Source organism: Panthera tigris, chromosome D4 (assembly GCF_018350195.1).
Source record: "Panthera tigris isolate Pti1 chromosome D4, P.tigris_Pti1_mat1.1, whole genome shotgun sequence".
Lineage (NCBI taxonomy): Eukaryota > Metazoa > Chordata > Mammalia > Carnivora > Felidae > Panthera > Panthera tigris.
In genome coordinates, this window is record NC_056672.1 from 84,055,970 (window position 1) to 84,070,126 (window position 14,157).

At 38.7% G+C, this 14,157-nt stretch overlaps 1 protein-coding gene across 2 annotated transcripts in view; it reads left to right on the forward strand.

Moving 5' to 3' along the window:
- PBX3 (PBX homeobox 3) overlaps window positions 1-14,157 on the forward strand; it is a 219,770-nt gene that overhangs the window by 164,052 nt on the left and 41,561 nt on the right. For both annotated transcript variants that reach the window (XM_042965228.1, XM_042965229.1), the window contains exon 4: window positions 8,707-8,897. In XM_042965228.1, coding sequence (XP_042821162.1) covers window positions 8,707-8,897 — 191 coding nt within the window. The remainder of the gene's footprint in view (window positions 1-8,706; window positions 8,898-14,157) is intronic.

A 14,157-nucleotide genomic window follows, 5' to 3' on the forward strand; every position in this document is an offset into this window, starting at 1 on the left:
TAGCCCTGCTGGAAGTTAGGTGAGGCTGTCATTAGTCACTGTCACCAGGGGGATTTCTTTGCTTTTCCTTTGAGAACACACACAAGTTCTTCATAAGTTAATCTACACTATGTGTATTTGGAATTTTTGGATTAAATATCATATTGGGAAATAATGAGTTTTAAAGTATAATGAGGAATCTTATTTCCCAATATATTCAGTAACCTAATAAAAACCGTTTAAGTATATATTTCCTTGCTCATTTTTAACACTTTGGGAAGGAAAAATACAGACATGAAATTGCTGCAGTATTATGAACAAATAAATAGATGGAGTGTGATGACTGGTTGGCTGAATAACAGAATTTAAGTTTACAGATTTTCTTCTGTAGGTTCTGAATTTTCAGTTCTAGAAACAACACAGCAGCATTTATTTCTCTTGAGTTGTCTTTGGGGCTGGATTTTATAGCTCTTCTGCCTGTAGTTCCTAAGTTATTAGATCAGTGAGTTTTAACAGAAGATAGTCAATTGTTTTTTTGTTTGTTTGCTTTTTACAAGTTTTTGGTATACAAGTTGTAGGCTTTATCTGGGATAGACCTCCTAGGGATATGCTTTGGAGCAACTAGGAGGGCTAAGCAGAACCAAGGGAGATGAGGGGATGGCATTTCCAAAATAGATGGCATTATAATTTCTATTTTATAGATGAGAAAATGAGACTCAAGTTAAATGGTTTGTCCAATGTCACACATCTGGTTAGTGTCCAAATCAGGTATTGAAATCAATTTCTGACAATATACCTTCCATTTCCATTGAATTATGCTTGCTACTTATATAGAATTGGAAAATAATTCAGTACATTCTGGTTGGTTCTCATTTGCCCATGTGGACTTGCATTTAGAATGGGATCAGAATACAGCTGGAAAAAACAACTATCTTAATCACTTTCCAGAAAGCATATTTTTCCTCCTAAAAGTGAACACAGGTATTCCAAGTGACAGAAGCCTGTTAGTAAATAGGAAGAACATACATGTTAAGGCAGTGGATTCATCAGAAAATTGTGTTGAGTCTTTTACTGAGAGAAATAAACTACATTGGAATCTTAGAGCTATTCACTCTACTGTGTTTTGCAACGAAGCTGTAATGAAAATGTATCTGAAGCCTGTTTAGATTTAGATTGCCATAAAATTAACAAACACTACCACTGCAGTAAATTAAAGTACCTTATAAGCACAGCCACATTTACAAAGCTAAGCAGACTAGAGCTACACTTTGAGCAAAATTAAATCCAAGCCACAAGGCTCAGTTTTATGTGTGTGTTTTAGGAATGGTACGGTCTTTAAAATCCTGTCCTTTTTTTCCCTCCAGAAAATATCCTTTGATCGTATGTCTTCGTTACATAGGCTCAGATAAAATGATTTTTGATGATAACCATCTAAATTCACTTATACACACTTTTGAAATATTAGGCATAGAATATATAGTACAGTAAGGTTCTTGAATATTACTACCACCCAAAACGAAACAAAACTATTTTACTTTTCTCTTGTTGATCCTGACACCCAACAGGAATATATAATTTTCCAGAGTTTGCAGCTCCTGTCTTACAACACTTCGTTTGGGGTACATTGCTTCCCTCTTTGGCTATGAAAAAAAAAAACAAACCCGGTTGCTTCTTTGTCTTTTTGTTGATTAGCTACAAGTTTTGAAAAACGCTTTTACACTACCTTTCAAAAATAGTCTTACAAGTAAGGGCCCAACTGTTAGAATAAGTGAATTCCTAATGAACTTGAGCCTAGGGTCCTGGGAAGCCTGATTTTAAGAATTGAGGGTCTTCTGGCTTCCTCCACCTCTCTTCCAAAGGGAAATGGACACATGGTTTTTGCGAATGAAATTTGACTTAGACATTTGTTCTCAGTTAAAAAGAAAAAGATATATCATGCCCTGTGCCGCTCTCCCACTTTGCTTGTACCAGAAGAAATGCTTGTACACAGGCAATTCACTTCATAATTTACAGCTGCTATAATAGAGATGACATATTGAAAGCTATCTACTATAATTATATTGAAATACATTTTTGCTGAAGGCGAAAGTGTTGTAAGGGTCCCAACCCTCCCCGAGCATCTGGGAACCTGCTTCCCGGGTTCACAGATGTCTTTTGAATTCACCTCAAATCAGGTAAAGCACTGCAAGCAAGCATGTACACCAAATGTGCCCAAGACTAACCAGGTAATGTTTAGCTACTACCAGACTTTCAGACTGCAAGGACTTAATCGTGGGAGGAATGGAAATTGAGTGTGGAGCCTAAACCATTGTAAAAGCATGTCCTTGTGCTTGTCGAGGATCTCAACATTATGTGCTTACATTTGCTGGCAAAATCTCCTTTGCTTGTAAAGGAGTTTTATTTTTATCAGGTTAAAAAAAATACTGATGTTATTACATGAGAGATTGTGTAGCTTAAGAGGCCGGACAGACAAAAGGGTACTCTCTGATGGAAACTTTATATTTCATTTTCCCAAGCAAGGCTTTGTCACCGATTGCTCCAAGGGAAAGGTTTTACTTCTTGTCAGCTTTCATGCTGGGTCTTTTCCTTGGCTGGAAAGTGTGTTTGAATGTTCCCCTTTTTTTCCTCCAAGTTTCTGCATTATTAGCTCTATGTACCAAATGTCTCTTTGACCACAAACTTGATTAATCAAATGACTTGTTTTAATATGTGAATACTCTTTTGTTTTCAGCTTCTGTCTGTATAATTCAGGAAGTGGGAAGGCCTGACTGTATTAACTGTATTAGGTAATCAGAGTAGGGACTGCTTGCGGAATAGCTAACATATACAAAATATGAATTTCGTAAAATTGCCATTTTCATTGTCAACAATAACTGCCATTTATTAAATATTAATTACGTCCTAGGCTCTGTGCACAGACCTTAGCATGTATAATATAATCCTTATGAAACCCTTACGAGATAGGTCCCTAAATCATGCAATTTAGGTAAGAAGTGTTGAGGTACAGTAGATATTTCATCTTTGTGGCTGCTCCTTACACATATTTGTCTCATTCCACTTGGATTAGGAAAAATCTTTAGGTGTTGACTTTTATCCAAAACAAGAAGAATTTGTTGATTTAATAAACATTCCATAAATACAAAATCTATGATATTGGACCAGAGTTACTTGCAAGGTTATAAAGACAGCTAGAAAATGGATGCATGCAAATTTGAGAGGCAATAACTTTTAATAGAGATTTATTCTCTTTGAAAAGTGGATTTTAGAATGGGGGTATCATGATCTGTTGACTACAGTCAGCTTCTCTAGATGGTTACAAAAGACCCAATTCGGTTGTTAGATCTGATCACTTACCCATTTTAAAGCTTCCTCTAAAGTCAGTGCTTGCTCACTGTCTGATTTTATATTTTTACATTTGTTGATGTGAATTTACAGGCAAGAAAGGGATTGAGTCTTGAATTCACAACTGAAAAAAGCACCGCCACACAACTTTAACTCGGCACTCTGAAAACTTTGAGTGTGAACGAAATATGTATGGATATTGAGGAGACAGTTTTACTAGCCAATAAATATCATTAAAAACATTATCCAAATAGTTCAAATCCTTAACTGGTTTTGGGTTTTTAAGGAGAAGGGAACCAATGACAAGGAGAAAGGCTCATAATAAGAATTGATTGAAAATGTTTTTATCAGGCAGATCTTTTCATACTTTGTGTTCAGTTAACTATGTTCTTGCAATGTGTGTTTTAAAACACAAGCAAAAATGCATCCTAGATAGTTTCAACATCTGGATTAAAAGAAAAAGAGGCTTCTGCCATTGCTTTAGCTCAGAAAATTCAAGGAGTCGAAACTCTCATTTCCTAAATATTCTAATTAACCAAGGTGTTACTACATTTGTATTGTGGACATTGACCAGAAATTTTTTTAACCGATAATTTCACCTGGAAAAATAATAAGGCAATGAAAAATTTCTCCAAAGTCTATTTTAATACTCTAGTCTTGTAAGTGTGATTGAGGTTGTGATAAATGAGCATCCCACATTATAAACGGCATCGATGCTAGTATGTGGTTGGGTGGCCCTTCAAAACAACTCTGCAATCATTTGATCATTCTTACTGCATTTATCTGCTTAAAAAATGTATACCTTTTAAGGAATAGAAGATGAGGCAGTACTGTGCTCTGCTCTGAAACTGGTACAGATGATGCTGTAAATGAGGCTGTAATTTACTTTCAGTGGTATAAAGGAAAAAAATCACTTTGCCTAAAGTGTATGCATCTTTCTTAAGGGTGTACCCAGATTTTAATTATCTAAATGTAAATACTTAACGAATTTTACTTAGAGTAATGAGCTAAAGTGCACACTACATAAATGAGATGTTCTAATTAATCATGTATGAACTACTGGTTTAAAGAAAAGCTATGTGAATTCTGTGAATGTTGGGCTATTGCCAAATTGCTAATCAGCATTTGCATTCATAGATGAGTTCACTTAATAAGTTGTGAGACATTCAGCAAATGTTTTAGGAAATTATGAGTTTTTAGATGCAGAAAGTTTTTGCTTTTAACCCTTTTTTTCCCCTCACATGCTTCCTAGAAACCATAGGCAAACTTTCTTTCTGGAGAGATTAAAATGCAGCCAGAGAAAAACGTAAGAGAGCTTGCATCTCAGGGATCATTCACATAGGAGTTTTGAATTATTTATCAAGACGTACACCCTGTCAAAGATATATGTTACCATAATGTGCAAGCTAGGTTTTTAGGAATTTGCAATGTTCTGTGTGCAAATTACAAATTCTTCCATACTCCAGTGCTGCAGTACTCCAGCCTTTTGGTCTTAAGACCTAGACTCTTAGAACTTATTGGAGACCCCCAAGAGCTTTTGTTTGGTGGATTATATCTGTCAACATTTATTATAATGGAAATTAAAACTCAGAAATATTAAAAGGATTCATTCATTAATCTTAAAATAGCAATAATGAATCATTATATGTTAACCTAAATACCATTTTTGTAAAAACCTGTTATTTTCCCAAAAGCCTCAGCATCTATTGAGAAGAATGACATTGTTTTTATATTCTTGCAAACTCTTTAATGTTGGGCTCAATAGAAGTCACCTGGATCTTAAATGTGCTTCTGCAGTCAATCTGTTGTCATTGTGGTTGAAATAATACAAAGAACATCTGGCTCTGGCCTCACACAAATATGTCATTGGAAAAGGCAGGAGTGGTAATAGCGTTTTCAGATAGCTGTGGACTTTCTTCTTTGATATTACACCAAAACTCGGCAAGCTGTAATTTCTTAAAGGTTAGTTACAGTGCAGAGTCTGAACCCATATCAATTAACTCTTTGTACTCTGTTCCTTTCAAATCCATTGGTCTAATATGCACTTGGAATGGGTCTTCTGCCTATGCATATTTTTGTAACATCATGCATTGATCATTTGGAAAGTATTGGTTCACTGAGTTACGTATATCTTCCAGTGTTGACACATTTCATTATATAATACCAAAATATGTTTATTAGTATCAACATCAAACTAATCAGAAAGTCCACGGAGAAACTGTTAAGCTAGCAGTGGTGGATGCAAGCTTTCCAAAATTCTAATTTTCACTTGAAAGCTCAAATTCATTATGACAGACACTACTGTCAGCTCTTTTCCTTTACATGACAAGCACAGTTTGTTCATTTTTGAGGGCATCTGCCAAATACCCAAGTCCGAATAATTAGAATTTGTTGGTTTTGCTTTAAAAAGAAAAAATGGTGTCCCATGAAAAAAGCAGCTTTAGCTCACAACTTAAACAATCACATAAGTGCTTTTTCTCAAGGTAACTGTCTGTTGATATGCAGTAGATTGCTTTTTGTTTGTTTCCCATTTTGTCACACAGAATATTAACGACCTAGTGAAGGGCTGGGATATAATAAGATGAATAATTTCTCTTGCTTCACCAAGGACATTCATAAATGAAACTTTCTCTTTGCGTGTGTTTGTGTGAACGCAGGGTGGTGAAGGATAAACAAAGAAGCATCAAAGATTACTTAGTATTCGGTTTCCCAAAGAGTTTTTCTTAGCACATGGGTCCCCAAGATGCTATAGAGCTGTGCTGTCCAGTACGGTTACCACTAGCCACGTGTAGATGTCAAGCACTTGAAATCTGGCTAGTATGAGTTGAGATGTGCTATAAATGTAAAATACATACCGGGTTAGAAAGTGAACCAAAAGAGATAATGTAACATACATCACTAACTGTGTTTCTTAAATATTGGTTATGTGTTGAAATGTTCATAGTTTTCGTATATTGGGTTAAATAAAATATATTTTTAAAATTAATTTCACCTGATTCTTTTTATTTTTTTAATGTGGCTATGAGAGGTTTTTTAAAATTTTATATGTGGCTTGCGATATATTTCTTTTGGACAGCACTACTCTAGAGAAAAGAGGTTTTATAACCAAATTTATTTGGGAAAAGTTGGCTATACCATTCCCCCTTGAAGATTTATTGTGCACATTGCTCTATTAGTATTGAGGAGTCTTGCAAAAAAAAAAAGCTTAAAAATTTTTGCTTAACTCTGCATTTTCCAAATATACTATATTTTGGGACCATGTATTAACATTCTCTGGAACTAGCTATAGAAGTACATACTTTCTGATCCCAGTGTAGGGACATAGTTCTAGTCTAATTTTCTTCATTTTATTGATAACAAAACTGAGGGGTAGAGTTTGTCAAGTTATATCATTTTGAAATTATATGAACATCTCTTTAGAGAAAGCACAAGAAAAAATAAGTACATATATTTCTTGTCAGGATGACCACTTGTTTTCAGTTTGGCCTAAGGTAGATAAAGTAATATAATGGGGGACAGTCATAAGTCTGTTTTTATTTTGGTTTCCTTAAAGATAGAACTTCTGGTTTTAGAGCTACACGGTTCCTTGACATTTTACTATGTCGTAACCTAGGATAATAGTTCGTAGCCTTGTTTAGTTATAAACTGGCTAAGAATCTGAAAACAAAACTCCACAGTTGTCCCTTCAGGTATTACACAGGCACACACAACTTGGATAAGATTTCAGGGTCTCCTAGAGATTCTAAACTTATCCATGGACTCCAAGTTAAGAATCCCTCACATATAGTTCAGGGACAATGTATGTACAGATATTAATCAACATTACTCTCAAATTGTAATACGGCTGACCAATCAGTAGATGTTTATTGGATGCCCACTGTGTACAATGCATAATTCTACACTCCAAAGAATCCCATAAGTGTAACATAGGGTCACTGCTCACTTAAATTGCATAAGACCTAAGATATACCCCCCCAAAATCCTTTCATTGATAAGCAAGACTCATTTTACTTCACCTTAGAAATATTTATAGAAAAGCTCCCTAAAAGCTTAGAGTAACTGAAACACCCAGTGAACTTACTTGAAAGGTTAGTTCTCTAATGAGCAGTTAGAAAAACCATCATGTGCTATATGTGAGCCATGTTCAGGGTATCTATAGGGAAGTGGACATTATTATAGCTTCAAACTGTGTCTTGCGGTGATCAATGATTGTTCTGTCTGCTCGCCCTACCAGGGGCATCTGTACAGTAAGATGCAGAATCTCCTGTCATGCCTTTTTAATGAAAATGCCAGAAGATGTTCTTTTTTTCAAGGGTGTAAACTGATGCTTTATTTACCAAAGCAGTACTAGATTTCAGCGTGGGCCCCGTTACTTGGTTTTATAGGTCTAAAAGAATATAGGTGAACTGAAACAAGGGCTGAGGATTGTTCACTTAGAAGCTCGAGACCCAGCTCTGATCCTTCTTTTCCTACTGCACGTCCCCTGAAGAGTTGAGCTGCTTTACCCATCTTCCACGGATGGCCCATATCTATGGATAAGGCGGACACCGTAGCTAAATTTTACTGGGACGTTGGCATGCTTGACGTCCAAGGCCCTTTACATGCCAGGATGGATCTGAATCCCCTCTTCTTCTCTACATACTCTCTCTCATCCTCTGAACTTGCTGCATATTATTTCCGTGGTTTTTCTTGTGCCTAGCATTCTTCCTAGTTTCCATCTTTATCCACTTTTCAAAAATCCTACCTATTCTTTAAAGCCCAAATGTCACTGTGCCGTGAAGCCTGATGTGATCTCTGCCTCCACAGGAGGACACTCCTTCCTTGGAACTTAGGAAACACTTATTCATATCTTCCTGTGACACTTTGGAAAGACCGCCTTGTTTGAGAATTTTTTATATATTTATTTTATTATAGTAAAGGCCGGGTCCACATCTTGCTCCTTTCTCTATACCTTAATAGCATCGGGAAGAGTTTGCACTCCATAGTCCTTCTGTAAACATTTGTTGAATAAATGTGGAGCCCCAGAGAAAATAAGAGGTTCTTAGTATTGACAATAAACATATATTCCTACTTATCCATAGGAGTTGGTAGAGCATATCCTCCAGTGGGAAAACCTCATTTTGGAACTGGGAAAAGGGTGAGGGGAAGGACAGTTGAGTGCGATATGCCTCCTTTGCATGTCCAGGCCATTCATAGTTTCAGAATTCTTGCTGCCCCATCTAACTACCACTGCCATTTGACAAGTGTCTTAGTTTTCATTTTACCCTACCCACTGCATAACACCACTGGCAATTGCAAATGAGGTGGAAATTTAGATGTTAATGTTTGGGTGTGATAATCTAAAATACCAGATTCCTAAGGAGTGACTTTTTTTCCCCTTTACAGGCATGTAATGAATTCACTACACATGTGATGAACCTTCTCCGAGAGCAGAGTAGAACACGTCCCATTTCCCCAAAAGAAATTGAAAGAATGGTGGGCATCATCCATCGAAAATTTAGTTCCATTCAGATGCAGCTCAAACAAAGCACTTGTGAAGCAGTTATGATTTTAAGATCAAGGTTCCTTGATGCCAGGTATGTGAGGCCACAAATCTGTTGCATGGCTCCCCCCCCCCCCCTTCACTCCTTGTATATTATTTTCTGTAAAACTGGCCAGTTGGTCTTAGATTCTTCTTTAATTTGGGTATAAGAGCTCTTCTCTACAATAGATAGCTAATATCACCTCATGGTGCCTGCACTGTCAAGGTTCCTCTTGTTTGGGGGTGGACCTATTAGCTACCAGTTTGGTGACTCAGGAAACAGGATTTAGTGCTGCTACTAATGACTTAGGAAGATGGAGCCTATAATTCTGATGCTACCAAGTATTTTTAAGGATAATTTTCAGTATGTGTAACTCTGTACTTTAACAAAGGCTTGTGGTCTAAGAATTTCTTGATGTTACATCACCTGTGCACATTATAAGAAAATAGTTGGAAATACTAGTGTCCCCAAGAAGGAAGTGGTGTTGTAGTTCATAGCAATTACCACAAAACTCCGCCTATCGTTGTTCCAAATCAGGGAAGAAAGCCTGTCAGTTTCTCCTGTAGGGATAATAATTTCCCTTTTATCTGAAACGTTCACCGAGTTTTGCAGGAGTTAATCAATTGTATATGGTGTGTTGGACCTACTGGGTGACGTAACTGAATTGTCACGTTCCTGCTACATGCTGCCTCAGCAGGGATGCCTCTTGGGCATTGCTAAAGCTTGTGATCAGCCTTCAGCTTTGGAAAGGAGTTTCTGATTTGTTTGGCTTTCTCTCCCTTGCAATCTGACAGAGGTGGTAATTATCATCCACATTTTGCAACATTGAAGAAAATAAGTTAGCTTCTCAACTGGAAAACAGGTTGTGGAAGGGTGTTCACGCCAGAGCTCTGCCTTAGGGCCCAACAAAGAAACACATGCCACCAACTATACTACTGTTCTAGTTAAGGAAAGCCCCAGATCATTTCCGCTTCCTTCTTCTTCCGTACTGAATTAGTCACCAGTTTTCAGCCTTTCTCACTTAGCTCACTCTTCCTGCCCACACACCGCTCAATCCTCGCCTACCATTTTGTACCTGGACCAGCGCGGTCCTCTCCTGTGCCTCCCTGTCTCCAGCCTCAATCCCTTTCTCACCCCTCTTCCACACTCCGTTTCTGTTTCTGCAGCATCTCTGTGATGCCTTAAAAATCACAAGTAGCTTTTCCATGCTGGATAACTCACACACTACTTAACCTAGCACTTAAGGCCTAATGTGACCTGTTCTCACCTGAATTACTTTTTTGTTAAGATTCTTTAAAGTTTTGGGGGCGCCTGGGTGGCGCAGTCGGTTAAGCGTCCGACTTCAGCCAGGTCACGATCTCGCGGTCCGTGAGTTCGAGCCCCGCGTCAGGCTCTGGGCTGATGGCTCGGAGCCTGGAGCCTGTTTCCGATTCTGTGTCTCCCTCTCTCTCTGCCCCTCCCCCGTTCATGCTCTGTCTCTCTCTGTCCCAAAAATAAATAAAAAACGTTGAAAAAAAATTTTTTTAAAAAAAAGATTCTTTAAAGTTTTGTGTTTTTTCCCTATTTGAAAAATCCCAAGCTCAGTATGGAAAATTGGAAAACCTATAGAATAGAAAGCTGAAAGATAAAAGACAACCGCATTTTTGCTACCTAAAGAAAAAAACTCACTGTAAATGCTTTAATATGTTTCCTTCTGGTTCGGGGGCTTAAAAAAAATGTTTTTGTGATGGTACAATATGCATAATTCGGTTTGCTTTTTAAAAAATTTACCCTGACTAAATAAAACATTTGTATAAAGTATAAGCTATATCTGAGCTTTCAGCAAATTGTAATCTTTTTGCTGGTGGAGGGTCTTGCCTCAATGTTGATGGCTCCTGACTGGTCAGAGTGATGGTTGCTGAAGGCTGGGGTGGCTGTGGCAATTTCTTAAGACAACAATGAAGTTTGCTGCACGATTGACTCTTCACAGACAATTTCTCTGTAGCATGTGATACTGTTTGATAGCATTTTACTCACAGTAAAGCTGCTTTTAAAATTGGAGTCAGTCTTCTCAAACCCTGCTGATTGATCAATTAAATTTATATAAAATTCTAAATTCTTGGGTGCCTGGGTGGCTCAGTTGGTTGAGCATCGACCTTGATTTCAGCTCAGGTCATGATCCCTGGTCATGGAATCAAGCTCTGCATCAGTTTCTCTGCTGAGCACGGAGCCTGCTTAAGATTCCCTCTCCCTCTGCCTCTACCCCTATTCACTCTCGCTCTCCTCTGAATTAGAAAATAAAAATAAAATGCTCTAAATCCTTTGTTGTCACTTCAACCATCTTCACAGCATCTTCACCAAGAGTAGATTCCATCTCAAGAAATCACTTTCTGTGCTCATTCATAAGAAGCAACTCCTCATCCATTCAAGTTTTCTCATGAGTTGGCAGCAACTGAGCCCCACCTCTAGGCTCCACATCTAATTCTACTTCTCTTACTGTTTCCACCACATCTGCAGTGATTTCCTCCACTAAAAAATCATGAGAGCTAGAATCAACTTCCCTTAATGGTTCCCTTAAAGGTTCATAATGGCCTCAGAATGGTGCATCCTTTCCAGAAGGTTTTCAAGTTACTTTGTCCAGATGCATCAGAGGAGTCGCCATCTATGGCCGCTGTGTCTTTACAAAGTGTATTTCTTTTTTTTTTTTTTTTTTTAACATTTATTTATTTTTGAGAGACAGAGAGCATGAGCAGGGGAGGGACAGAGAGAGAGGGAGACACAGAATCAGAAGCAGGCTCCAGACTCTGAGCTGTCAGCACAGAGCCCAGTGCAGGGCTCGAACCCATGAACCGTGAGATCGTGACCTGAGCTGAAGTCGGAAACAACCTACTGAGCCACCCAGGCACTCCTACAAAATGTATTTCTTAAACGATAAGACTTGAAAGTCAGAATTGCTCCTTGATCCATGGGCTGCAAAATGGATATTATGTTAGTAGGCATGAAAACATAATCTCATTGTCCATGCCCATCAGAGCTCTTGGGTAACCGGGTGCATTGTCAATGAGCAGTAATATTTTGAAAGCAATCTTTTTTTCCCGAGCAGTAGGTCTTAACAGTGGGCTTAAGATAGTCAATAAACCATGTTGTAAACAGGGGTGCTGTCAGCCAGGTTTTGTTGTTCCACTGATAGAGCACAGGCAGAGTAGATTTAGCGTAATGCTTAAGGGCCCTACAATTTTCGGAATGGTCAGTGAGCACTGACCTCAACTTAAAGTCACCAGCTGCATTAGCCCTAACAAGAGAGCCACAGCCTGTCCTTTAAAGCTTTGAAGCCAGGATTGACTTCTCCTCTCTAGCTATGAAAGTCCTAGATGGCATCTTCTTCTAATAGAAGGCTGTTTGGCCTACATTGAAAATCTGGTGTTTAGTGGAGTCCCCTTCATTAACTATCTTAGCCAGTTCTTCCAGTTAACTTGCTGCAGCTTCTGTATCAGCACTTGCCGCTTCATCTTGCACTTTTCTGTGGTAGAGATGGCTTCTTTCCTTAAACCTCACCAGCCAACCCCTACTAGCTTCAGACTTTTCTTCTGTGGCTTCCTCACCTCTCTTAGCCTTCACAGAATTGAAAAGAGAGCCTTGTTCTAAGTTAGAATTTGGCTTCAGAGCATATGTTCTGGCCTGTTTGAGCTTCCATTCAGACCGCTAAAACTTTTTCCATCAACAATATGGCTGTTTTCACTTTCTTACCGTTCATGTGTTCACTGGAAGACCGCATTCAGTTTTCTTCCAGAACTTTTCCTTTTGGGGAGCCTGGGTGGCTCCATCGGTCGGGTGTCCGACTCTTGATTTTGGCTCAGGTCGCTATCCTAGGGTTGTGGGATTGAGGCCCACAACGGGCTCTGCACTGGGCCTGGAGCCTGCTTGAGATTCTCATTCTCTCTTTTTCCCTCTCTCTGTCTCTTTCTCTCTCTGTGCCTCTGCCTCTCTCCCTGGCTCATGCTGTCTCTCCCAAAATAAAATTAAAAAAATTTTTTTTTAATAAAAAAACCCCAACTTTTCCTTTGCATTCACAGCTTGGTTGACTGGCTCAAGAGGCCTGGGTTTTGGCTGTCTTACTAAGCTTAATAAAGACATGCCTTTCTCACTGAGCTCAGTCATTTCTACCTTTTGATTTCAAGTGAGAGACATGTACTTTTCACTCCTTTTACTTGGGTACTTAGAGACCATTGTAGGGTTACTCATTGACCTAATGCCATATTGTTGTGTCTCTGGGAATAGGGAGGCCTGACAAGATGGAGAGAGTCGGGGGAAGGAGCAATCCAAACACCCACAACATTTATTAAGTTTGCTGTCTTAGATGGGTGTGCTTCTTGGCACCCAATAACAGTCACAGTAGTAACATCGAAGATCACTGATCACAGATCACCATAACAACTATAATAATAAGATAAGAGTTTGAAATATCGCAAGAATTCTCAAAATCTGACACGGAGACACCAAATGAGCAAAAACACTTGGAAAAATGGCTCCAACAGATTTGCTCAATGCAGGGCTGCCACAAACCTTCACTTTGTTAAAATTGCAGTATGCCTGTGTGCTATACAATTCTATTCAATTATGCAGTGAGATGTAACAGGATAAGTGCTGTGAAGAAAATAAAGCGATGTAAGGGAAGAGAAAACGATGGAAAGAGGATACTATTTTAAACAGATTTTTTAAAAGTTTATTTATTTATTTTGAGAGAGAGAGAACATGCACGCATGAGTAGGGGAGGAGCAGAGCAAGAGAGAGGGAGAGAGAGAATCCCAAGCAGGCTCCATGCTGTCAGCACAGAACCTGATGCGGGGCTCAAACTCATGAACCGCAAGATCGTGACCTGAGCCGAAACCAAGAGTTGGAGGCTTAGCCAACTGAGCCACCCAAGCACCCATAATCAGATTTTTTTTTCAAAAATTTTTTGATGTTTTTTAATTTATTTTTGAGACAGAGAGAGGCAGAACATGAGCAGAGGAGGGGCAGAGAGAGAGGGAGACACAGAATCTGAAGCAGGTTCCAGGCTCTGAGCTGCCAGCACAGAGCCCAACGCGGGGCTCGAACTCACAGACCGTGAGATCATGACCTAAGCTGAAGTCAGACGTTTAACCGACTGAGCCACCCAGGCACCCACACAATCAGATTTTTATGGAAACTAGTGTTTCAGTGAAAATCTTTATGCATTGAAACTTTTTGATCTTTCGGGTTATTTCCTAAGGATTAATTCTCAGAAATGGAATTATTAGATCAAGGTTTGAACATTTTTAGTGCTCTCATTATATCATTGAATTGTTCTTTCCTG